Source organism: Phodopus roborovskii, unplaced genomic scaffold (assembly GCF_943737965.1).
Source record: "Phodopus roborovskii unplaced genomic scaffold, PHOROB, whole genome shotgun sequence".
In the NCBI taxonomy this organism is placed as follows: domain Eukaryota; kingdom Metazoa; phylum Chordata; class Mammalia; order Rodentia; family Cricetidae; genus Phodopus; species Phodopus roborovskii.
In genome coordinates this window covers 3936941-3963370 of record NW_026126619.1, presented here as the reverse complement: position 1 = coordinate 3963370, position 26430 = coordinate 3936941, and the positions used below count along the sequence as shown (strand labels likewise).

General features: G+C 35.6%; 1 protein-coding gene across 1 annotated transcript in view; it reads right to left on the bottom strand.

Moving 5' to 3' along the window:
* Positions 1–26430, bottom strand: part of Ppfia2 (PTPRF interacting protein alpha 2) — a 372354-nt gene that overhangs the window by 52021 nt on the left and 293903 nt on the right. The window contains exons 16-22 of the mRNA XM_051206391.1: positions 24024–24159; positions 21835–22055; positions 18177–18414; positions 14713–14742; positions 11838–11968; positions 9835–9989; positions 5503–5596 (exon numbers count right to left, since the gene is read on the bottom strand). Coding sequence (XP_051062348.1) covers positions 5503–5596; positions 9835–9989; positions 11838–11968; positions 14713–14742; positions 18177–18414; positions 21835–22055; positions 24024–24159 — 1005 coding nt within the window. The remainder of the gene's footprint in view (positions 1–5502; positions 5597–9834; positions 9990–11837; positions 11969–14712; positions 14743–18176; positions 18415–21834; positions 22056–24023; positions 24160–26430) is intronic.

Genomic DNA, 26430 nt, shown 5'->3' with positions numbered 1-26430 from the left:
TTGCAATTTAGATAAATGGTCATGGGACCAGATGAAATTAACTACAGTCTTTTGTCCCCACATCTGTCTTTTCAAGATGTTTTTCTTATTAAATGGAAATATGTGATAGCCAACACATAGTTATTGGGATATAGCAACACTAAATGAATAAAGAGAACTGTTGCTATTTGCCAAACTTATATTGTACTTATTTTATTTAGGGTTTATTTAGTTAAATTAATAATAAGATTTTTTAGTCAAACTAATGGTAGAAAATAAGGTGATTCCAGCATTTGTAAAAAATTGGAGTTTAATTTTGTAATCATTCCTTGTTAGATAACCTTTTCTAGGTCAAGATATTTCTTGAAAGCAAAAATGTGTGTAGATAATATGAGGCTTACCCTGTAATATATTGTTACCGTATAATATATTGCCACTTACTGTTAGCTCAAAATAGCTTTCCCTTTCTCATTCTTCTTCATTCTTCAAACAGATCAGATCAGATATGTCTAATCATAAAAAAGTACTACCGGTTTTCTTAGCTTTAGTTTTCATGAAAGAACAGTGCATTATTTTTCACTGTTAGTCTTTGGGTCATGTTATTTAGGTTCAGGAAAGGCTGTTTATTATCCTTGGCTGGAGCACAACAGATATCTGAAATGATAGCTCGGTCTCAGTATAGCCACAAACTCCACACTCTGAGCTCTGAATAGGAAACTGGAATATATTTTCTCAGAGAAATATTGGGTTTAGGTTCTTTAAAGTTATACTATAATAGATGATGGAGGGTATGAGTTAATTGACCACCAGCAGACCCTTAGTGACTGCATGAACCCTCTATAGCAACTTAGTGTCAGAAGTGCTAATTCTTGCTCTGCATAATTTAACCAGACATCAAGCCTCTAATTGAGTGAGGGAGAATGAATGTGCTTGTGTAAGTACACTGCAGAAATATGATCGCTCATCGTCATCTTGGCTCTGACATCTCAGGGATCTATGAGAGGCTCAGTTACTAACCAGTTGCTCCCCTCTTTACGCTTTATGTAACTAAAGTCCATGTCTACAGTGTAGATAGAAAATGGACTTGTGTGAACAAAGTTCAGATGTTTACCTTCCATGGACACAGACAGCACCACCATATCTTTTAACATAAGTTCTTGACTACAACTACTTTATCATTTAAAACTGGCATATAATCACTTGATAAATATTTATTGAATGAAAATTTGTCACTGAGTTTTATGGTACCTTAGAGTATGAATAATTTAAGTGATATTTACTTTGCTTGGAGATATCCTCTGAACCTCTCAGATGCCAAGGATTAAAAGTGCAGCATCTCAAAACATAATAAAAATTATATGTGGAAATACAGCCTCAGGATTGTGATGAGAATAAATTAGACAAGTCTACAGTCTACTTTGAGCTCTTTGAAGTTCTAATATAAAGATTCATTGGTAGTGATTAAGTTTGATTGCCATGCTCCAAGGATAAAGCTACTTCTTTGTAGAGGATGCTGTTGAGAGCTGAACTGGAGCATTAATTTCATTTTTATGATGTTGAAAAATTGATCCAAATACAAAATTAATGTTTATTTATTAGTGTTATCTTTTCAGGAGAATGAAAAAATCTAAATTATGTAATAATAACATATTGTTGATATTATAACTGAAGAACAAAATGATAAATTACTCAGTGTGTCAAATCTCATGTAAATTTTTTCAATTACACATCAAGGTATAGAAGATTTTTAGCACACAACATCCAGGTATAGAAGATTTTTAGCACACACACACATATATTTCACTAAAATATGATTCAATGATTAGAAGCCCCGGGAAAATATAACCACAAAGACTAAGCTATAATTTCAATGATTAATGTTTCTGGGGATAAATATCCAGTGAGTGACTTCTGTTGGTTTTCAAAAATGTCCTGTCACTGTTATCTTTGGAATTAGACGGGTTTGATTACTCAAGCATACATCTTTAGCTTTAGCCCTGTCAATAACAAGTTTCTTGGAATCAAAGAAGACACTACAAATGTAAATCCCTTGGGTCAATATATGTCAAATAATCTACTATGATTACAGAATGAAAATAAAAAGAATAAAAGTGAAACGTACATAAAATGTATAATGGCTGGGGATAAATGGCATTGCTAGAGTATCTTTCCAGCACACACGAGTTCTTTCAACATCACAGTATATAAATAAATAGACATTCTAGAACCTCAAAAATTAAGCCCAATTAAAAGGTTTTAAAAATGCCAAGGCATGAAAAAATAAATTCTTCTTACTATATGCAAAGAATGATTAACATTAAATATGACTAGAGGAAAAGCACTTAGTTAAAAATATTGAAGGGAATATTTTAAAGCAGTAATTCTGAAGCTTTGGCAATTAATAGTTTTTAAGTTTAAAGTATATTTTTGTATCTGAAATACCTCAGGGAATTAGGTACCTTACTATCACATTTCTAAGGATGGACAGATAAAAAACTAATAATTAAATATTCCGAGAGAATATAGAGAATATAAAAATAGTATAAATAAAATTAACACTGTTTCTTTAAAATAATTTTGCAGGCAACAATGCTAATAACACATTTTCATTTGTCAGTATTTTTTTGTTTAGTATATCATATTATCATATGATAAAATTGTAAACTTCACCATTATGGCATAGGGCTTATACCCGAGACTTTAGAAGACTGTGCCTCACAGGCCTTTACTTGGCCTGTCAGACATGGGTTGACATCTGATCTCAGTTTTTCTGAATGTTCTGCTTATTGTCAGACAGATTTTGAAAGTAGCCAAGGATGATAGTTTTTATCCATTGCACCCGGGATAATTAAACTTAAAAGTCAACTTGATGGAACCTAGAACCACCTTGAAAACAAACCTCTGTTTGTGTATTGGAGAGATTTTTCTAGAGTATGTTCATTGGAGCAGGGAGACAAACCCTACATGTGGGTGATGCTTTTCCAAGGGCTGACTTCCTCTTGTGAATAAAAAGAAGAAAATAAGTTGAGCATCAGTATTTCTACTTCCTAACTGTAAACATGATGGAGCCAGATTCCTCCTGCTCCTCCCAAAACATATTCTCTACTGTTAAAGACTATATCCCTGAAAACTATGAACCAAAAGAAGGCCTGGGCAGTCTAAGGGACCTCAGACAGAGGAAGTAGGATGTATTCCTGGTGCACGAAAGTACTTTGGGAGCACATTCCCCATGGAGGGATACTCCCTTAGCCTAGAGGCAGGAGGGAGGGCCTAGGCCCTACTCCAAATGACTTGACAGATGTTCATGATGCCTTCTGGAAGGCATCACCCTCCCTATGGAGTGGGGCGGGAATGGGATGGCGGGGGTGGTGGTGGGGGGGGCTATGGGAGGGAGGGAAGAATGAAGGAAGGGAGAGAGGGAGAGGGAACTGGGACTGATAGGTAAAATAAGAAAAAATAATAAATGTATATATAAAATTTTTTAAAAAAAGAATTTTTCCTTTCTTAAAAGACGAATGTTGGGTATTTTGTTATAGCAATGAGAAAAACAACTATGACAGGACCCTATACCACCAAAATCTAGACTTTTCTAAAATTTGGATGAATTGAAACTTATTTAGAAATTGAGTTGTTTTTCTGTTTTTGTTTTGTTTTTGTCTAACCTAGCGAGAATATGGCTGATCCATATTATTCTATCCTGCTGTGTTTGATATCTGTGTGCTTATCATTACCTTTTGAACTCTCCTAAGTAAATAGCTTAAGGTCTTAAGTAAATGGCTGGATGGCTGAGGAAAAAAAAAAAAAAAAAAAAGACAATGAGTGCTTAATAGTCAGGATGACAGACACAAGATGAAGGAGTAAAATTCTTATTTCTATCTGCTCTCAATGTCAGTTTTTGAAGAGATCTGCATTTCAGGAAAATGTACCTATAATCCAGTGAAACAAGACAGAAGATGAGGGGTAAGATCTAAGCATCAAGACAAATGCAAAGTGGGTTCACATGACAAACATCACACCATTACATGAAGACTAAATTCTGAGCATAAGTAGCTCAACCCTAAAAGACTAGGAGAATGAAGGCAGGAAGCTAATGAGAAACCTCAATTTTAATGAAGGATTGCCAAAACTATAAATGTAAAGATATATGAATAATTGAGTTTCCGCTTGAGAACACGCCAATAATATGTAATGAGAATAGATAATGGCAAGGTAATTGATACACAATGAAACATTCTTTATGTTGATGCTACAACACAAAAATAACTGTTTCAAGCAAGTAAATGTCAGCACTTGGTCATATCAAATATCACTGCACTGGCTACATATAATGCTACTGGAAGGCTTATTTTAAAATTTCATCTCCTTTTTCAATTTGTGGTTAACTAACCAGAATACAAAGCAAAGAATCATACTTCATAGAAGAATGTTCACCACAGATAGCCATACAATTTAAGATTGGATTTAAGGGTATTATATGCAAATGAAGATATTGAAAGCAGTTTGTGGCAAATACTAATATTTTTAAGTTATCAGTAACTAAATAAAAAACATTTCAAGACACAGTAGTCTGAAAAATTTCTTTCTAGATTGAGTTTCTATGGGATCTGGATAGATTCAGCAAATTGCTGACTAATAAATTATTATGCTAATGAGTTCTTCTGCAATGTATATGTTCACATTTCCTGTTATTGGTAAATGCCTGAAATGCAAGAGGAAAGACAAAATGTGAAGTACCTTGACAAGCCTGTGTTTTCTAATAATAAAAATAAATGGATCACAAATTGATAGCTAGAAAAAAAAAAAGACTATTCTTTAGTAGGAGAAAGCACAAATATAAAAACCATTAAAATGGCATAATCATTTAAAGAGCAGAGATGAAACAACTCAAAGGAGACTTGGTAATAAAGTGAAATTATTATGCTTTTAAAGAATGTGCTTTCAGGATGGTGACTTCTTGTCACTGAAATGTTACTACACTGCTAAAAATACGTTATTCATGGAATCCCTTTCTCACAGCTGTTGAAACTCAAACCTTTCCAATTTTACAAGTCATTTCAATGTTCCATATCACATATGAATGGAAAGATACACTATCAGTTTCCTGGCAGATGCAGAACAATCTGTTCCTGCCTATATTAAGCTTATATTCAGAGGAATATTTTTTTCTTCATAAGTCCTCCTTTATGAAGACTAGACACATAATTGTCATGAGAGTACACAAAATTTCACTCTGGTTTTGTAATGCCAATCAGACCTTCCCTTAACTTCAGTAGTATACTGGGTGGCTGTCAGGACCACATACAAGTATGTTATATGTAACTCAGTTTTTAAATTAGTGCTTTGGTCATTAGTTTAAAGTATGCAGTTTGTTGTGAGCATTCATTTGCTTGAGATAATACCAGGTAAGCTGTTAAGTGGGTTTACTTCCCATTCCTTTCTTCTTAAATTGCTCAAAAAAGAAAAAAAAAAGATAAGATGTAATGAAGCGTTAGAAAAACAAGTAAAAACAACCCCCAAACCTACTTTTTCTTCAGTCTTCTGTCCTTCTCAGCTTGAGTTCCGAGTTTGCCCAAGCCCAGGGATTCCTGTGCTGCAGCCTCGGTCTCCATGAAGCCTCCTGAGAAGAAGCAATTGGAGATCAAGATATAGGACAAGTATTTGTCCACCCTGAAGTTAAAGTCTCAAAGGCATATTGGGGAAACTACTCAGAAACACTTTTTCTTATAGGGTTTCCCTTATATTATTGTTCAACATACCATACACCAATGGCTGTCACACATACAAATGCTCTGAAAAAATCAGCACAAAAGGAAGTGTCTACTGGTGTTCATTTTCACAAACATAATTGTGGAAGATATATGTATGCATGTATGTATGTATGTGTACTAATAGACAGTTGTACAGCACTCAATGGTCAAGGCCATTCTGTGACACTGTAGTGAAAAGTAAGAGTGAATACATGAATAGCATGTGTGTCATATCTAATTTACATTGAGAAAGTCTGGAGAACAGAAAGCTAGATGTATTCTTTCAGCCCCAAGTTTAAAGAATGCAGAGGCTCTTGTTGGCTTATCAAAATTGTGTATGTGAAGTTCCTGGAATACCTTGTGTTCAGCCTGCTTAGTCTTACATCCTTAAGCAGATGTCGTCTGTGTTCTGGGATAGCTTTTCCTTTCATATTTTTTTATGAACTGGAAAAAAATAGATCTTTCTAAAAACCTCAATAAGATTGTTTTCACCTAATATACCAATTATTATTTGAATTAGCAGAATCAGAAATTAGAGCATGTATACTTACTCTTGGTGTGAACAAGAGAAATTTCATGTGTGCCAGTTATATTAAAGTTTAGACACATTACAAAACAATTATTTCACTTCAATACCCTATTGATTCAAAAATTGTTAAGTATACTGAAAACGTACGACTTAATACTGACCCTTCCTTCTCTTTAATATTTATCATATATATATATATATCATAAAATCACATTCATTGAAAATTATTCACAAATTTCATGTAAGGAATAGGAACATACACACACGTATATATACTTTACTTTTAAATAGAATGGATTTAAGTCATATTTAAGCATAAGACTAGAAATATTCAAATGATACTAATCTAATACTAACCATAACTTCATTGTTAACAAATGTCATCCTCCAAATTTAGCCAATATATCATAAAACCACCTTTGAAGATAATCGTCACAGATTTCTTTTGCATAGCTTCTTTCTTACAGTTTGAGAACTTGACTGTGATATGGTTTCTTTCATTCATGGAATGAACTAGTAAATTAGTACTGCTTCTTGTAATTTATTTTAGCAAATAATTTGTAAAGCTGGAGATTATTAATATATAATCTTGACATTAATTAACTTAACTCAGCCTGATTATCTTACTACTGGACTGGATAATTGTAAGAAAGTCCCCTTTAATCAAAGCACATCAGTGACTGTCCATATTCAATTCTGTGTTATGGAGATACAAGGCCAAATTTATTTTATTCATTATATCCATGTGCAATTAATGCAGTGGAAAGAGTTTGATGAAGGAAGTCGCTGTGGCTTTTATTTGGAAAGCCATCCAGTGGCTACCTGAAATTCTCCTAGGGAACATTTTCAAATCTCAACTTTTCCATCATTCATAGTGACAGAATATTTTGACTTTGCTTCCTATGAATCATCCATAAATTATCATTTATAATCAGAGAGTAACAATAAAAATGTTCTCTTAAAATGAAAATGAAGTGAATGATTGATTTAAAACTCATAAAATTCTTCATTGGTCCATATGGTTTCACTACAGATCGATGCAACAAATCTATTCAATAAATAATGGAAATACATTCAATTTCCAAGTTGTTGGATGAATCAGACTTTTTTTCAGAGTCATAAAAGGACAATTGTTACTTAAACTTTTCATGAACTCAACTTTTTAGATAAAACATGGTGATTTGTTAAGCAACAGAAGTTTTGAAAGAAAAAATTCTATAATGAGACAGCACAAATAGGTTTTGCTACTTTGTGACTTTGGAGGAGTTGATTTAACTGTAACTATAATTAAGCATAGTTTCTCATATTCTAATGTAAAAATTTATAGCCTCTGAAAGTATAAAATAAAGCTTAGGTGTTTAGAAGACTATTTTCTAGGTTTTAAATTATACCTTAGTTATCCTGATAAAAACAATTTTGCTGGAAAAAATCCCTAATGGTTTAGTATTTTCTCATCAAACTCAACTGAAAATAAGCATAAAATACTTATCTACAAAGGACAATCAAAAATATTTTAAATGAAAAAAGCAAATTATAAGAGCTAACATATGCTAATATGTTAATAAATAAGCAATCCCTATATTAGCAAACATTTCAATGATAACGATTGTGAGTTATATTATTGCAAATTACAAATAATTTGGTAAGGGCTATGAAAAATCATCAAATTAAATAAAACAAACATTGTTGATGGGTATGTTGATTTATGTTTAAATACAGCTTTCATTTCCTATGTTATATTTCTTATTGCCTAAGGAGTCCTTCTCCTGGGAAATAGACATCCAAGGATTCTATTTAAACTGTCCCATTCAATTACACTGGACACATGGTCATATGCAGATCAGCCTTCCCTAGCTTCTTCTGCTTTGTGTGGTTGCATACCCTGGATTCCAGGGAAGGGATTTTGAAGAACTTTACTGCCACAAACCTGCAAACATGAGCATCAGAACAGAAATTCTTTGTGCTACAGTGGGAATAAACCTAGGTGATGGTTGCTACCTGTAAATATTGATTTCTCTAATTAACCCCAGAACATATTTGGAAATCTGTATAACTCCAGGTAACATTTACCCTTAGAAGCAGTTTAATCATTTCTTAACAATTTAACTATAAAGAGGAATATACAGGAAGATTATCGGTCTGTCCATTAGTCGGTCTGTCTGCCTGTTTGTCCATCTGTCTGTCCATCCAACCATCCATCCATCCATCTATACATACACCCACCCATCCCTGCCTACTGGTCAGGATGTAGGATGTAAATCTCTCTACCACTGTTCCCATGTCATGTGTGTCTGCCTCCCACCATGACATTTATAGTCTCACCTTTTAAAAATGTAAAGAAGTCCCCAATAAAGTAAATACTCCTTTCAATAAGAGTCTTGGCCATGATGTTTTTCACCCCAATAGAACAGTGACTAAGACAATATTCTCACCACTGTGCCAGTGGTGTACATTTTATTTCAGAAATTTCAATTGGTAAATCTTGGCTAATTCCATGTGTATGAATGTATGAGTGTGCATATGTATCTTTTTCATAACTATATCCTTACCTAGGGTCATTTCATTCATATTTTCATATTATCCGTCACTGGTAATAACTTATCCTAGCCAAACTTCTAATGCTTTATTTCTTCATCCTAATCTCATCTCTATTGCTCAGAGTTAGTAGCAAGAAACTGTGATAGATTGTAGGTATCCTTCATATTTTATCCCCTTGTTATTTGGTTTAACATTTCAATTCCTTTTGGTGTATGCAGGTTTCATCTCTTTTCTACAGAACATGTTATGAGTTCACAAAATTAAGATTTTTATATTTATAGATGCTCTAAGTGATAGCATACTTTTCTATTTCTTTTTGCCTGGTACATTTGTAAATGTGTGTATACATGCTCTTGTAGGTGAATGCACATGAGTATATAGGTGTGCATGCATGTGTGTGTGTGTGTGTGTGTGTGTGTGTGTGTATGTGTGTATACATGTTATGCTTGTGGTTGTTCATAATCATTCTCCACCTTATCTTTTACTGGGTGTGTCTCAATAAAGTTCACTGATTTAGTTAGGATGGCCCTACATTGAGATCCAAGGAGCCACTTATCTCTGACTGTACCAGCACTGGAATTACAAATATTTACCCATGCTAGCTTTTACATGTGCTCTGAGGATCTGAGTTCAGGTCCTCATGATTACATGTTTGGCATTTTATCAACTGAGCCATCTCTCAAACTACTTTTGTGGTGGTCTCTGTTCAGAAAATTTCTCAGACTTTGTTTACACATCAATAAAATATGGGTGTCAATAATAATGCTTGATTCACAGTATTAATGCAACTTCATAAAACTAGCATTTCAGTAGCTCAGCTATTGCTATTAACAAAGAGACAAAAGACTTGAGTGTCTTCCAATATTGTTTTGCTGCAACTTGTATTTAGCATTAGTCAGCTACACTGGCTTCATGAAGCTGAGTAAATGGCAAGCAACTCACTAGGTGTGGAAAAGAACTTACAGATGAGAAAACAATCACCAGGACACTCAGAAGTGACAAATCCAGTGGGAGTACTAAGTGGAAAAGCCCCATACTCACGAAGTTGCCCAAGTCGAGCCTTTTCTTTTTTACCAAACAAGCGCCCTATTGAAGACTTGATTCCTTTCTTTTTGGGGGCTTTGTGAAGAGAGTCTTGGCTGCTATTGGCACTGCCAAGCCCAAGGCTTTCTGGCTCAAGAGAGGCAGACAAACTGCTGCAGAACACAAAAGATGAAAAACTGTTCATTTTGATGCACTGTCCACAAAGTGCACAAGGCTTCTTTCCTTTATAAGTGACAAAAAGAAGAATAAGTAGATTTTAAATGTGATTTTTACCCCTGTCCCCCTCATCTCTCTCTAAGTTATTGAAATATTTCTTTCTTGGTTTCGTGGGTCTACAAATTTTCAGCACAAAAAAATCCATCATTTTATTCCAAACAATTTTTTTTCTCTTACTCCTGTGTACCGTCAAATTAATCATCCTCCTTAGCCTAGTTTAATAACTGTATGTTATCTTTTATTGAGCATTTGGCCCATTATTTTTTCTCCAGAGTCTTCTTTTTTTTCTAATTTAAAGAGAATGACCCATGGCAATCTGTTGATTGTGAAACTGAAGCTGCCAACTTAGTCTTTGTCTTCATAGGAGTCCGTTTATCTTTCTTTCTCTGTCACAGGATTGAGACAAACTCATTTATTACAATGCCATCTTACTGAGTCCAGCAGCAACTTATTTAAATGCATATTGCTGTCTTTCTGCTCGATGGCTATCGATAAAGTACTATTTTAAATGTACAAAAAAACTAAATGACTTCCAAATGGTTGATCAATTCTTAACTCTGATCAATATGTCTTACACGGTCTTAAAAAGAAGAGTTCACCAGATGTTGCTATAATAGTGAATAGTTTGCTGCTCTATATAGCTTTTAATCTTTACTTACACATCCAATGTAACCTGAGTTACTTTAACCTCCATTAACAAAGAGCTTTGCTATTCTAAAATATAATCCTCTGCTCTTAAGGAGTAAAGATGCACAAATTTTGAAAGTAGTAACTGAAACCAATGAAATACATAGATAACACCTGTCTGCACAGAAATACCACCTTTCAAAACCATATGTCATGCAGCTACTCACTAGAAGATGTGCTGATCTTTAACTCATGCTACTTGGTTCAGAAATGCTGCTGCTGCTACTGATAACCAGTGAGGATTCTGGCATGTAAGATGAAAACTTAATGGTGAGATATATTCATGCTGTCGATTACAGAGACCAACATGAAAGTTTTAGCCATTTGGATAAGACATTATGAAGAATCTTATGGCATATGAAATGCTTCATCACCTTTAAAAAATATTTTGGTCAGTGTTCATTTCAATGCTAAGGCCTTACATCTCAGGACTCAGAATGTGCACAGTAGCACAGAAATACAACAGAAGTAGTCCAGGAATATATTTTTCAGACCTTCATTTCTCTTACAATACACATTTTTAGTCTTGCCTGAGAAATCCTAGAGTTATCTATCACTAGTCATAACTTTAATAGGAAATGTCTTCTAAATATAGAAGAGCAATTTGCATATTTACTGGTCACAAAACAAAGGCATAAATGTGTCTGTCATCTTTTTAGTTTTAAAAGTAGAAGTTTGATATACAATTGGAAATTTTCATGTGTCATGGGAGAAATGGAAAAAGGGAAATCAGGAAAAGAGCATGATTAAGAACTGTTTCAAATCAAATTACATACATACCAATTTTATTTTTAATTATATATGAATATGTATGTATGTGTGTATGACTCATTTGCATGAGTGCAGGTGCATGCAGAAGCCACTAGAGAGTGTTGGATCCCTTGGAGTTGGAGTTATAGTCATTGAGAAGCTGCCTGAAGTGGATGATGGGAAGCAGTTTCTGGCCTTCTGCAAAAGCAGTCAGCACTCTTAACAATTGAGACATCTCTTGAGTCTGTTCTTTCTATAAATAGTAGAACAGTTTATTTGACAACAGTGACAGAAGAGGAAGAATTTGGAGAAGAAAATATTTAATGTGCACCCTGCTCGAGTCTTACCTCCGGGCATCATTGTGGTAGGAAGAAGGGAGCGTGTGTGTCATTCTGACGGCTCTGGGTGTTGGAGGAGGAGATGTTTCACATTTAATTGTTGCTTTATCTTCCCGTCCATCTTCTTCCACCACTGCAATCTAGAAACGGGAGCAGTTCATCAAACGAGAGAACTATAATTGCAATTGAAATTGCCTCAAAAGGAGAATCATAAAGGGAAGGGGACTTGAGTCCCCATAAGCATGTATGTCTTATACATGCAAGTTGTTATTGTAAGCATGCGTTTTTCATATCTACTTAAAAGTAAAAATAATACATCTTTAAACTAATGAGCTAATTACAGAAATACAGCTTCAATGAAAAGATATTCTCTCTGTAAATGGATTCACATTTTTATCATTGAATGATCAAAACATGTTAGGGGAATCAAAGTTATTGAAATACTGCTACTAATACGTGATTGTGGAAATGCACAGGAGAGGTCCTGATTAGGCCACAGCATACTTAAAGCTCTATTCTGCAAAAACACCCTATGTGTTTTTGCACTGAGTATACTGTGCACAGAAGTTTTCATATACAATCAAGACCTCATGCATACCCAAAACTTAATGATATTTTCTTCCCAGTTTTTTTTCCTTCTTTGGTTATAATTCTATTACAGTTCAGGGAGAGCTCTGACAATTCAACTGCATGGCCCCATCTGAACAGTGTTCTCAGGAATTGTTTTTAGCACGGCTCCAGGGTGATGAGGAAAAAAAAAATCAAAGATTGCTAACCTGCATTTATTCTGAACTCTTTAAGCATAGTTCAGATTCCATACAGACTAATTAGCATTTTCACAGTTTCATGAGATAGCCATAATGCTTTTCTACGATTGTTCTTGGTGAGAGGATTCATTTCTGCCTCACAGTTCTCTTCCTGAAACATCTTCATAGGACATACACCACCATGCACCATCAAACTACACCCCTCCAGTTTTCCTCCTCTAAAACACCAGATGCAAATGCATCCTAGGCCTTGGGGTAGAAAGGCTTTGCAGTCAGTTAACAAGGTAAATATAATAATGATTATCTTAACTGTTCTAGTATGTAAACGAAACCAACCATATAGTTATTTACCCTGCTACCCAGCAGTTCTTGGTGAGGAGTCCTCTTTCCATGATTTCTGTTACACAAATCACTTTTCTATGCAAAACTTTTCATCCTACCTTCTTTCCCTTATAAGACCAAATTACTAACACTATTTACTGGGATCTCTTTCTAAATTTATGGATGTCTTAGACTCTTTACAGCAGGTTGAGAAAGTCAAAAGCTGAGGACCTACATAAGGTCAATTTCATCACCTAGAGCCAACTGTGAGTGCTAAGCTGATATTATAGTCATTGAGAGTTCTATATCTATATATCTATATACATAGATGGCTATATGTACTATGTAATTATATTTCTATTTATTCCTTTATTCTTATAGATGGGTCATAACTAAACAAAAATAAATTTCTATCAATTTAATTTGTGTAAACACAGTTTTCTTTAAGGAAATGATTAATGGTATTTTCTGGATTTAGATATGTTTTAGCATGTATTTACTACCAAAGATCTCCTTTTAAAATTAAGGTTTTATTTATTTTTATTTTATGTGTATGAGCACTCTCTCTGTGCAGAAACCAGAAGAAGATATTGGATTCTATAACCATGGAGTTATGGATATTTGTGAGCCACCATGTAAGTGAGGGAAACCACCTGGAGTTGTCTCTGAGCAGGTGTTCTCGATGGCTGAGCTGTCTCCATAGCCCCTGACCTCCTCATCTGTAAGAGGCTGCAAGTCACAGGGCCTGCCATAACTCTGAAATGTTTCCCATCCACTAACGAGGGACTAAAAGCTTTGCTTTTCACACTTGTCAAATGAAATTGAACTTGGTGAATCCAAATCAAGTCCACTGCCCCTCACATTGCTTTCATGTCATATTAAGTGTCTTGATTTGCCCCAGAATCAGGAAAATGGTCAATGATTTCAGTCAACTTGTTTTCTCTATGTGTGTGTGCACGCATGTGTGTGGTTTTGGTCTTGGGTATGCCACACTGTGCTTTTTGGGGTCAGAGGACAACTTGCATGAATTCGCTTTGTGTGCTTTCCTTCCTCCATGCTGGCTCTGGTGTCTTCAGATTTAAATTTTTTTTTTAATACCTCTTCTGGCTGAGCCCCCTGACATCTGGAGATTTTTTTCTTTCAAGGCTCACTAATATGTAGAGATAGTAATAGTGCTGGAAATCATCCTCCTTAGCTGATGCCTATACTACTGTTGTAATGGTACCCTGAACAAAGTTACCCAGGACTTTAGACACCAAAGCTATCTGTAATCATCTTATCAATCCTAAACTTGCTTAACCTTCCTTTTCTTCATTTTCTGCAAGAGACCTCAAAATGAGTCCTGGAAGCCAGGTTTTTAATCTCACTCATGCCCCAGGCTACCCTCTGGGCTCTCTCAAGGCATGTCCTTTGTTCTTTTGAAACTGGTAAATAACTGTTATATTTTCTTTGATAGGTGAACGAGATCTGCTGGCTCATCATCACTCAATAATAATAAATCTAACATTAAAAGCAATCCATACTGAAAATATTGAAAACAACCAATGCTGTTATAACATTGATCTTATCTCACTCATGAGTGTATTTTTGAGTTAATTCTCTTAAGTGAGTATTTGCCTAGATAACAATATAATTGGTATCTAGATACAATGTAATATTAAAATATTTGCTCTTGAGATCATATTTTAAAGTGCAATAACATATAAATACATTAATGTTTATCCTATGCTAACAAAATAATTTGAACAATAGTATTTTAAATGGTAATAATAACATGTGGAAATTATCTACAATACCTTTCTCCGATGTTTCCTTAGATCACTTGGCTGCAACAGGCAGTAATAAGAGAAACATAAAAAGGACTAATTAATAATTACCATCTGATGATATACCAGTTTGGTTAGTATCTATAACTTGAATCTCGTTTTTCTTCATTCCATTATTTCCTGAATGTAGTAATGTAGTGAGATATTCATCCCAACCGCATTTAATGCATGCCCATTGGGCATGGTCAGTGCAACAGGTGCGGGTGGAGTAGATATCTCACTATACCTGAATATACACCTTTTATCATCATATCATTGAATATATAATATTCAAACACAAACTTTCCCCCCAAAATTATTTTTTCTCCATCATTTTATGTAGGTTATAGAACATCTTTATAAAACAGTGAGGTCAAGAACAGAATTTTGTTGGATGGCAAAGACTCCCTGGATATCATATATTGCTTTTCTGGCATAGTCTTAACCATTTGTGAACCCTATGGGATACAAATAATGATGGGATGTTATGGTTTGCCTTACAACTTTTGTGATACAAAAGTTATGGAGGTAACCAACTACTTGTAGATTGTGTTCAAGCCTACTGAATAGGAGGAAATGCATACCAAGAACTGTAAGACTGGCCAAGAAGATGAGGTTGGTCATTGGGGGTAAAACCACTACTATTATTCTGATAGGTAAACATAGTAGTTATTATACTTCCTTCCAGTCCTGTATCTCTGTATCCATATTTTGGTGCAACTCACAGACATAATAGAGATCTTTCCTTTGTTCACCAGCTGTGTGTTAATGCAGAAACTCATAACTGGTCAATAAACAGAGAGCTAGTGTCCCTTAAGTGCTCAGCCACAAAAGGCACAGCTATATCACCTCTCCCATAAGACTCGGGGACTATTGAGGAAGAGGTAGGTCAAAGATTAAAAGAGCTGGGAGTTGGAGAGAGCTGGAGCAAAACTGTCTTCTGCATATGCTAAGATGCTGTAGTCATGAGCTCGGTTGCCTGCAAAAGACTTGCACTAAATCTAGCCAATCAACCTTCTAGTGTGGGAGGACTGGATCAGTAGGATCAATGGACAGTTGATGCCTTTGGGGAAGTGAAAACCAGTTTTTTTTGGGAGTGTTCACTGCCCTTATATGTCAAACACAATCCATTCTTGTGACTCTATGGGCCTCACAAATAAAACTTGACAAGTTGTTTTTTTAAAAAAAGATAAAAGTTGTCAGGAGGTTTTGGAAGTGGTGTGTGGATATGGGAGTGGGTAGGAAAGAAATGAGGAATCAAAATATATTTGGGGGGGCAGTGAGTGGAGAGGGAACTGGGAGAAAGAGAAGGGGAGGAGAGGAAAGCACGTGGGACTAGGAAGATTGAGTCAGAGAAGGAACAGATGAGAGAAGAGAAGGAGAGAGAGAGAGAGAGAGAGAGAGAGAGAGAGAGAGAGAGAGAGAGAGAGAGAGAGAGAGAAAGACCTACCATAAAAGAGGGAGCCATTTTAGGTTTGAAGAGAAAACTGAATCCAGAGAAATGCCCACTATCATAGAGCCCTCATATAGTAGCTGATGGAAACAGAAGCAGACACCCACAGCTAAACACTGAGCCAAACTGGAATCCAGATGCAGAGGGAGAGGACAAGACCAGGCTACAGAACCACATAGAGACAGCAGACCTGGACAAGGAGAAGCTAAGGAGCCCCCAGACTGATAGCTGGGAATCCAGCACGGGACTGACTCAGACCCCTTGAACATGGGTCTCAATTAGAAGGACTGAGCAGTCTAAGGGACTTCTGACGTGGAACCAAGATGTATCCCTGGTGCACAAAAGGACTTTGGGGGCACATTCCCCATGGAGGAATACTCCCTTAACCTAGAGGCAGGAGAGAGGGCCTAGGCCCTACTCCAAATGACTTGACAGATTTAGATGACCCTTCCTGGAGGGGATCATCCTACATGTGGAGTGGGGGAGTTGGAGGGGAGGGTGGTCGGGGGCATGAGAGGGTGGAAGAGAGGGAAAGAGGGAGGGAGAGGGAATTGGGATTGATATGTAAAATATTCTGACAAATTTGAATAGGAGCAATGTTCCAAATCCATGTCAATGGTTTTGTTTCAGATCCCAGTTTCATAATAAAAGAAAATAATATCTAAACTCTCTATATGAAAATATTTTCATGATGGTGAACTTAAAACCTTTGAGCATAAGATAAAATACTTACTTATATGACTGTTTTTTCTATGGTGAGGAATATGTATATATTTCTATTCATATGAAAGCCTTATAAGTTCATAACATGTTTGTATAAATTAACTGTAAAATGAATTATTTTTAAATCATTAGCTATATTACACATTCTTTAAGAACAGGGTTTGTTCAATTTAGACATGGAATTGAACTTCACTATTCATATTAGGGGATCATACACACAGACAGGTAAGGGCAGTATTTTTTCATAGTCAATTCAAGGTCTTCTGGCAATAAATGATACATATAATCCTGATTCTTCTATGGTATCATTAATTTTTCTCCATTTTATTATAGCTGGTTATATTTTACAGTGTATATTATCTATTTGTAGCTCAATTAGTTTCTGTAACTAAACTGTCTTACTTTAATTGAAATTTTATAATTTTAATCTTTGTTAAAGAAACAGTATTTTGCTTTATTTTTTTTTTCAATGCAGTGTTTACAATGTACTCAACTGGTGTGAAGAATAAAACATTGTATTATTTTGTAGTTAAGACAATTTGAGGAAAACCTAACTCCATATAGTAGCCATTTTAGCACAGGCAGTTTATCCAAGCTTTCAAAGTTATCTCTTCCCTTAACCAACAAAGTGCTCTCTTCCCTCAAGTCATGATGGGCAGTAAATGACCACACCTTGCAGCACTCAGGAGTCAGTCCAGTGAAACTGACCACAGGCTTTCTTATATTACTTTCAATATGTGGCCGTTTCATTTTCTTTCATTTCCTTCTAGTGTACTTCCTGACTTAAATATCCAAATACAATAAAAGTAAAAAATCAAGAAGGAAACATGAAAGTGATTTTATGAAATATAAGAAAAGAAACACTGAAGACCGATGCTGCCATTTGCATGCTTTTCTAGAATTTACATATTACAAAACTATACATTTTTATCTTGGTTTGTTATCTTGCATGTTTTGCCATTAGCTATATTTTTAAAGGTAGTGATGTGTTTCCCATCTGCTAAAAGATACCTAATAGTTTAAGTCACTCAAATTTCTGATGTGTGTTTAGACCCCTGACTTCCTAGTGACTGTCCTCGCTGTCAACGGCTACTGTCCCCTCAACCCATGATGCTACTGACGAATGGTGGTAACAACTACAAATGGCTGTTGTGGTAAACAGATTCACACATTATTTTCATGTGTAAATAGACAATAAAATGCAGAGATAATCAGATGAGAGCAAATACCCTGTAACTCAAAGAACGAATAACAAGTTTCTCTGGATACACAGCATTACCAGGGTCATGACTCCCATGCGGTCCATTTCCCGGGCCGGACTTCTTGGTGTGAGCTTTGGTGTAGAGTGCCCACTCGGGGGAGATGAACTGGCGAGTGATGAAGCTGTAACAGACGCAGTGATGGACGTGCCTGGGTGGACCCTTGCCAAATTCAGGCCTTCCAAGCTTACACTAGCCACTCTGTTCTCAATCTCTTCTGCTCGCAGTTCTGTAGATTCCTTTTCTTCTTGAATTAGCCTAGGAGACAGAAATATATTTTCCCCATTATGAGACTGCTAGTGGCAATTAAATTTCACCCATAAATTACTCATTTAAGTACTATAAGATTTTGTTTCAAATCTAGCATTCATGTTTTCTTTTGAGGTGGGTCAATTTTAAATTGCATGGATTTGCTGGCTATGATGAAGAAAAATCTGGGTGTGTTTTTTTCCTTTAAAACTTTTATGGCATATATTCAAACTTTCTAATTTGACACCTTTAATTGCATAATAAAAATTTTCATTTCAACAATCGCTTCTGTATAGAATGTGTAATTATAATTTTCATATATATTATGAAATAATTCATAATTAAAACAAAATGTCTATGTTTCATTGGCTCTGATTTTAAAAACAAACAAAAACAACAATGAAGTCAGGCATGGCAGTATAACCTATAATTTCACTTTTGGAAGACAAGATAGATGTAGTATAATAATGACGTCAAAGCTGGTTTGGGTAGCAAAAGGAGTTTCAGCAGAGCCCAAATCTCTCCCATCCTATCCCCCTCCCTCCCTCTCTCCTCTCTCCTCTCTCTCTCTCTCTCTCTCTCTCTCTCTCTCTCTCTCTCTCTCTCTGTGTGTGTGTGTGTGTGTGTGAGTGTATGTCTCATTTCGAAATAGAGTAGGGCCACATTGAAAGGCAGATCTCAGGTACTGCCAAGTACAGCAGATTACTCACAAGTACAAAATCAATCTGGATTTTCATGTGATAGTTACAAAAAGAATTTAACATTTGTTATTAAGAATAGAAGTATCAGCACTAGTTTATACTATTATTTAAGTAAATAGTGTGTTTTCAGGTCTCTAGCTCTGCCAGGGAAGTACAAATACGCTACTGTCATCATATGCTCTGCAATGCAGATCCCTCTACACATAGTATTAAGATCCCAAAGAAGCCTGGATCCATGGGCTGCCACTGTATTTGCAGACGAAAACACAGCAAGTCATAAGGGTGGGACCTTGATTTGACAGAATTAGCCTTCCTTTTGTCTAACTTCTCTCTTGACCTCCCTGCCACTTAGCCTTTCCCACAAGCCAGGAAAAGAAACTTCACTAGAATCCAAACCCTGCCAAAACCTTACCCTTGAATTTAGTAATTCTCTGGACCTACTAATACATGCTTCACTGGTATTGCATGAAAAGAAAGGATGGTGTTTTAAAAATGACATTAAACATCAATAAAACTACAAGAAATTAGTATTCATGTGTGATGGCCAAGATAACATTTTAGAAAAAAGTAATTTCACACGTTTAAGTGAGTTCTGTGTATTTTAATTTCTATCCTCGACATTCTTAGCTTTGGGAAAATACAAGCTAAATCTATATTGGCATTTAGTTTTACCCTGGTCACAATGGCTATGATCAAACAACTGACAACAAATGTTGGAGAGAATGTGGGGGACACTCATTCACTGTTCATGGAATTGTAAATTTGTGCATTCAGTAAAAGAATTGGCATTGAAAACTCTCCGATAGCTGAGTGGACAGTCAAGACCTAAGTTCACCCCAAGAATCCTTACCAGGGTAATGGACCCCATGGGAGACATGGCCTTGTTATGATATATACATATCATAACCTGAGCTGTTAAAGTCTTTCATGCTTTATCTAATACTTATGAATATTTTCTCTAGCATTAGGATATTCTATACATTTTCTTGCCTTTTATGGTGGGTACCATTGTTATTATCATTATTGGTTGAGGAAACAGTAGCCAACAAGGTGATACAACCATTCAGAAGACAGATATTTAAATATACATTAGGAGTGTGAGTGATCTAAACACTTAAATAAATACCTTTTATCTTACTTCACAAATATTTTTCTGAAGTTGAAGACATATTAAAAGCATGAAAATTTCAGGCAAATGTTTCAAACTAGAACACATTATACTGAGTGAGATGACCCAGACCCTGAAATATAACCCAGATTTTGAAGGATGAACACTGCGTGTGTTTACTTATTATTTATGGATCTTAGTTTCAAACCTTTAGATGTGAGTATATAACATGGAGGGACAAGGAGAGAAATGAGAATTGTGGGGGAGAGTTACTTGGGCAGAGGGGTAGAGAGAGCAACACACAGAGAGGAAGCATGTAGGAAAAATAACACCTAGGATGCTTTAAAAGACATAAGGAATCACTTTATTTTATACTTGCTTTGGAATGTGTTTGTGTGCATTGTGTGTGTGTGTGTGTATGTTCATAATTTAAAAGTAGCTAAGATATTTACAGTGACAGTGATCACACCAAAGGCCACAGACAATTAAAAAAAAAGAAAGAAAGAAAGAAAGAAAGAAAGAAAGAAAGAAAGAAAAGAAAAGAAAAGAAAAGAAAAGAAAAGAAAAGGTGGGAAAGATTGGTGGTCAGGTGCCAAGGGGGCCTCAAAACAATATAAGCTATTTTTGATGCCCTTGATTGCCTTTCCAAACTTGAAGCTTAGATCCAATTTCTTAAAAAGCCAAACAATTTGGACAGAGTACTTAGAATGAATTGAGCTGGAATTGATCTTGAAGCCTCTTCCCTGGTAGCTTCCACAGCTATGCAAGCTGCCAAGGGAGAATGCAATCAATAGTTCTACCCAGCTGGAACACCTCTGAACAACAATGATTAGAAAGACAAGATGGTTTAGCAGCCATCTATTGGAACTTAAGAATCTCTCAATAGCACGGAGTTTATGTCTGGTATTGTAAACCTCTCCCCCAAACCAATATCTAGTGAGAATTTTGACCCTAGAGGAGAATCTACTACCTACTACCCTAAAGTCATATAATGTCTACCTTCTAAGTACAAACCTTAGACCCACAGGTGAGTATAGTTCTTACCCCTAATCAGTGGTGCTTAATTTTGTAGCACATGGGGTCATTACCAAGAGCCACAAGTACTCCAAGTGCAGAGAAAACTAACACATATACATACAAGTATATGTTTATACACACACACACACACACACACATACACACGTGTATAAATGAGTAACATCAAATGAACTCAGCAGGTAATATCCATAAATCTATGTCTCTACATATAGTCATATATCAAACTTAATAAAGGATCCATGAAATTGAGTAGTGGGGTTACAAAGGAGGAGCTTCAGGGAGGAAGGGAAAAGAGGAAATTATAGAAATATAACATTAATATGTAAAATTCTCCAAAACATAAAAATTACTCTTTTATATCATTCTTAACATCATTACTATGTATGATTCATGTCTAATCTTTGAGGAAGGTGACTTACCTTGATGCATCTTGTAATAAGGCATGTTCTCAAATGGAAGGCATGAGGAAGACTGATATTCTGCAGGCCTAACAAGGCACCAGGAGATGCCAAGCCAAACAGTTTGAGAAACATATTTGATGCATTAAGGTTTCCTAAGCTCCTGAAACCATCACACTGATACCTTATTTCTTTGTTGATTGCATCCAGTTGTTCTTGCAGCATCATAGCTAGGGTCTGGGCATCAGAATGACCACTTGGAGAGAGAAGATCCATTGAGCTAAAAATTGTTTCTCTATCATCATCATCAATATCAGACATTTCGGTGTCACTTTCAAATGGGTGGCTGCCTAGGACTCCAATTTGCTGAGTTCTGTTCCATTCATGATCCCCAAGAGATTTCACCTGAATGGTAAGTGAACAAATCAGATACTCATATTAAAAGAACGAATCTGAAAACTGACAACCACAGCGGCGACATCAAAACAAGCATGCATGCCTTCCCAGCTGCTCAGCCAAATCCAGATCAAGTAGTAATATTTTAATTCACCAGTACAATAAAAATATTTCCCGACATCTAATGAGATAGGGGTTATGAATTGTTCACTTAAATTAATATTTTAGTAGGAGCAGATATGACAAATTTCCATAAGATTTATAAACAATCAGCTTTCAAGGTAGTGATTGTTTTTAAGATATTACATTTGCAAAACACCCCACCCCCCCAGATTTCCAAATATAACAATTCACACTTAATCTCAAGCATTTTCATTTCTTATTAGTCATGTTCACACTTTTCTCATGAAAAGATGAGTATATAAATATTAACAGGAATCATATTGCATAATAAATTTCTTCTCAAAATTCAATTGATAGATTTAGGCAAAATATTACTTCCAATAATTGAAAAACAACATAATTTCGTGTCTATTGTCATGCTCACTTTTACCCTCACTAAACTTTTGAAACAATCATGGCTTATGTTTTTTAAGTTAACATAGCAATTCTTTTGAGAGTTTTGAGTAATCTATAGGTAAATTATTTTGCCAACTGTGATCTCAATAGACTGGCCCTAGAATTTTATGCTCTTAATGTAATTAATTTCACTGCTACAGTCATTCAAAATGAGTTATGTGGGAGATAGAACTACATTTTTTGATATACCAAATTAATGACATATATCAGGGACAGGCAGTGATGAACATGATGTAAACATAGCATGTACACTGATAACTAACTTATCTGTCATCATAGAGCCCCCATCCAGAAGCTGATGGAAGCAGAAGCAGAGATTCACAGCTAAACACTGATTGAACTGGAATTCAGTTGCAGAGAGGGAGGAGTGATGAGAAAAGAGGTCAAGACCAGGCTACAGAAACCCACAGAAACAGCTGACCTGAACAAGGGTGAGCTCATGAACCCCCAGACTGATAGTTGGGAAACCAGCATTGGACAGATTCAGGCCCCCTTAATGTGGGTCTCAGTTAAAAGGCCTGGGCAGAGTCTAAGGGACCTCGGAGAGTGGAACCAGGATGTATTCCTGGTGCACAAAAGGACTTTGGGAGCACATCCCCCATGGAAGGATACTCCCTGAGCCTAGAAACAGGAGGGAGGGCCCTAGATCCTACTCCAAGTGACTTGACAGATTTTGATGATCTCTCCTGATGAGGCATCTCCCTCCCTGTGGAATATGTGAGGGGGTGATGGGATGGGAGGGGTTTGGGGGGCATGGGACGAAGGGAGAGGGAACTGAGATCAATATGTGAAATAAGAAAAAAATTATATATATGTATATGTATATATATATATATATAATTTAATAATTAAATACAAAATAAGTTACTGCCAGAGTAGCAGTTTCTCTTGAACAGGACTTCACAGGCAATTTTTAAAGTCTTTAAACACTCTTTAAAGGGTGTTTTAAACAGCAATTTTTAACAAAACACTTTCTCAATTTAGATAAAAACATAATGTTAGTGCACAAGAATCCTAGCATACCAAATGTCCATTTGCTGGTCAATATAACATAGCGGTTAAAACATAGCATTTCTCATTACCTACATCTAACTCCAATTTTGAATCAATGTACTATCTCTGTACTGTGGAATACTTAATATTTCTTTGCCCAAATCTTAAGTTTCTTAAAATTAGTATGAAAATTGAACACAATTAATAATGGCAAGTAAATATGTGGAAAATTTCAAGTACATATTAGATTCCTTACATTACTTAATTTCAAAATAAGTCATTTTCCATCCTTGACACCAGCATAAATTAATGCTGGCATTCAGGATTCTCTTCTAGTAGAAACACCATCTAGAATAGCATCATCTTATTTAGCTAAAATGACTAATGCAGGGAGAAAACAATCACCTTTGGCTCATCTCTTCGCACACCCATGCGGCCTCTCCTGGGCCTCCGGATTACTTTAGTGGTTCTATAGTCAGACTGGCTGTCCACAAGGGACCCCACTGAATACCGCATCTCAGCTGATGTGTCTAGATGAGTCCTGGAAAACAAAAATATCAAGTCTCACAAATTAAATTCATCGCTACCTGCTTCTAAATTGTTGATAAGGCAGAATCTCTCAAGCAACTAAATCTCCAGAAAGAACAATATTATTCTTATCTTACTCTTGGACATGAGATGATGGGGTAGATTTTCATTCTTGAATGTAAGGTACATTTTCTAATTTTAGACTACTCTTATAACCTTATTCTTTCTTACAGTTTTCAATATTGTATTAAAATGAACTATGTTAGCAACAGCCAGGGTCCATTGATACTAGACATTCTGTATTGTTTTTTTCTCACTTGCATATAGGCTCATACCATTTATTGCTATAATTTTAAATATGCTTACTGAAAAATGTATGAACTTGTGAGTTCAGAACTTTTAAGTTTTATAAATTACAGATAAATTCACTACCACTTTCTATCCTGAAGTGCTCTGTTTTCCAATTTAGAGAAACGGTAAAATGTTTGCTTCACAATGAATAATCTCATTTTAGTAAATAGCTAGGATTTTAACTTTGAGTAAATCATTTTTACAAGATGAAGACAAATCTTGGTAATCACACTTGATGCTTCATTTTGCTTAGAGATGAAATAGGTGAAAAATTGCAACTGAAAAATACCACCACACTGGTTTTCAATAAACATGGTAATAAACTACACTGTAATCATAATGTAAAGTCAGGCACATTGTATATAGATTTACTGCAAATTAAATTTATTCTTGTAGTAGTGTTGGTGATAACAAAAGTGACTTCATGTTGTCTTATAAAATGAAATCACAGATTCATCATCAGTCAGTGCTTTCTCTTCAATTTTGGGCTCCTCCTGATTAATGACACTCCCTTCCTTAAGTCACTGTAGAAATCAAAGATAAGCCTTTGGTCTATATTTGTCAGGATTTATAAAGTTTAGATGGGATCCAGTTGTTTACAACAGTAGTAGGTGACGATAAACTACTTTAAGGAAGACCTTGTTTTACCAGATGATTAATTAGATCAAATGAAATAAAGAGTAAATCTTCAAACCGATGACAATGTTTTTATAGCAGTGAACATGAGTTCAATGTCCATTTATCTCAAATGAGTCGTATATAAAAGTGATTAACTCAGAAATGGTATAACTCGTGGTCTTAGTCTGTTGGACAGACATTCCATTTTATGAAGAAAAATTAAATTTTAGTCACTATTATTTAACCAGAAAGACATTCCTTCTATGCCATGAATATTTTTTCAATTCCAGTGGACCAATGAGCGAATGGATAGAATTATAGTCCCTAAATTTCCTACATCAAAATAACCTAGGTCTATATTTCTATGACTGCTCAAGTCATATCTTTGGCCATCACAGAGGAGTGTCTACCATAACAACTGTGTAAAATTACTGCTTGCCTCTCTACAGTTTGTGCTATACCCCTTCTGGATCGGTGCTGGCTCTATTAATTGTGGTTTATTTGCCAGCTAGAGAAGCACTAGGGGCTCCAGGGGTGATGAAAACAGATGTTGTTAAAAGGAAACAGGGGAATGCTGCATTGTAGACTGTTGTAAAGATGAAATATAGAAAACAAAAACAAACTAGGACAGCATGGGGCAACTGGACATTTAAGTTGAAACTCAAAGAATGCTAGACACATAAAGGTGTTAAGAGGCCACTTTAGCAGAAGCAATGGCATGTTCAAAGGCTCAGAAATAAAATAAAGTGCAAATTATTGAAGGAATTGAATGCCCGTCAGTTAAGATGGATGAAGACGGATGGGAAACTAATGTGAAACTGTAAACTAGGAAGTTCCAAATTACAGAAGCCTCAATGGGACAAGAATGTGTTTTAAGCTAAATACTGATATGCGATAGTTTTTTTTAATGGTATACGGTTCAGAGAAAACAAAACAAAACATGAAAGCCATTCTAGAATGACAAGTTGTTATCATCCTGAGTGGAAATATAGCTTCCTCTATACACTTTTTAAAACCTCATTTTATAATAAGGTATAGAGGAAGCTATATTTCCACTCTACATCATTTTCTGCATACCTATTAGTTGAAGTTGAAGTAACTTAAAAAAAAAGAATGTCTTTCTTCAATTTGATTACTGTAGATGATGAGTTCAGGCTTCCTACCTACTATTGTTAGGAGTGTTGGCTGGAGTCATACTTGTAGGTTCATGGGAGTTTCCCTTGCACCAGGTTTCTACATGACACCAAAATGCCCTGATCAAGACATCTCTTTCATCATTCCCTCCCTTTCTCCTGCCCTGCAAGACAATCTCTCA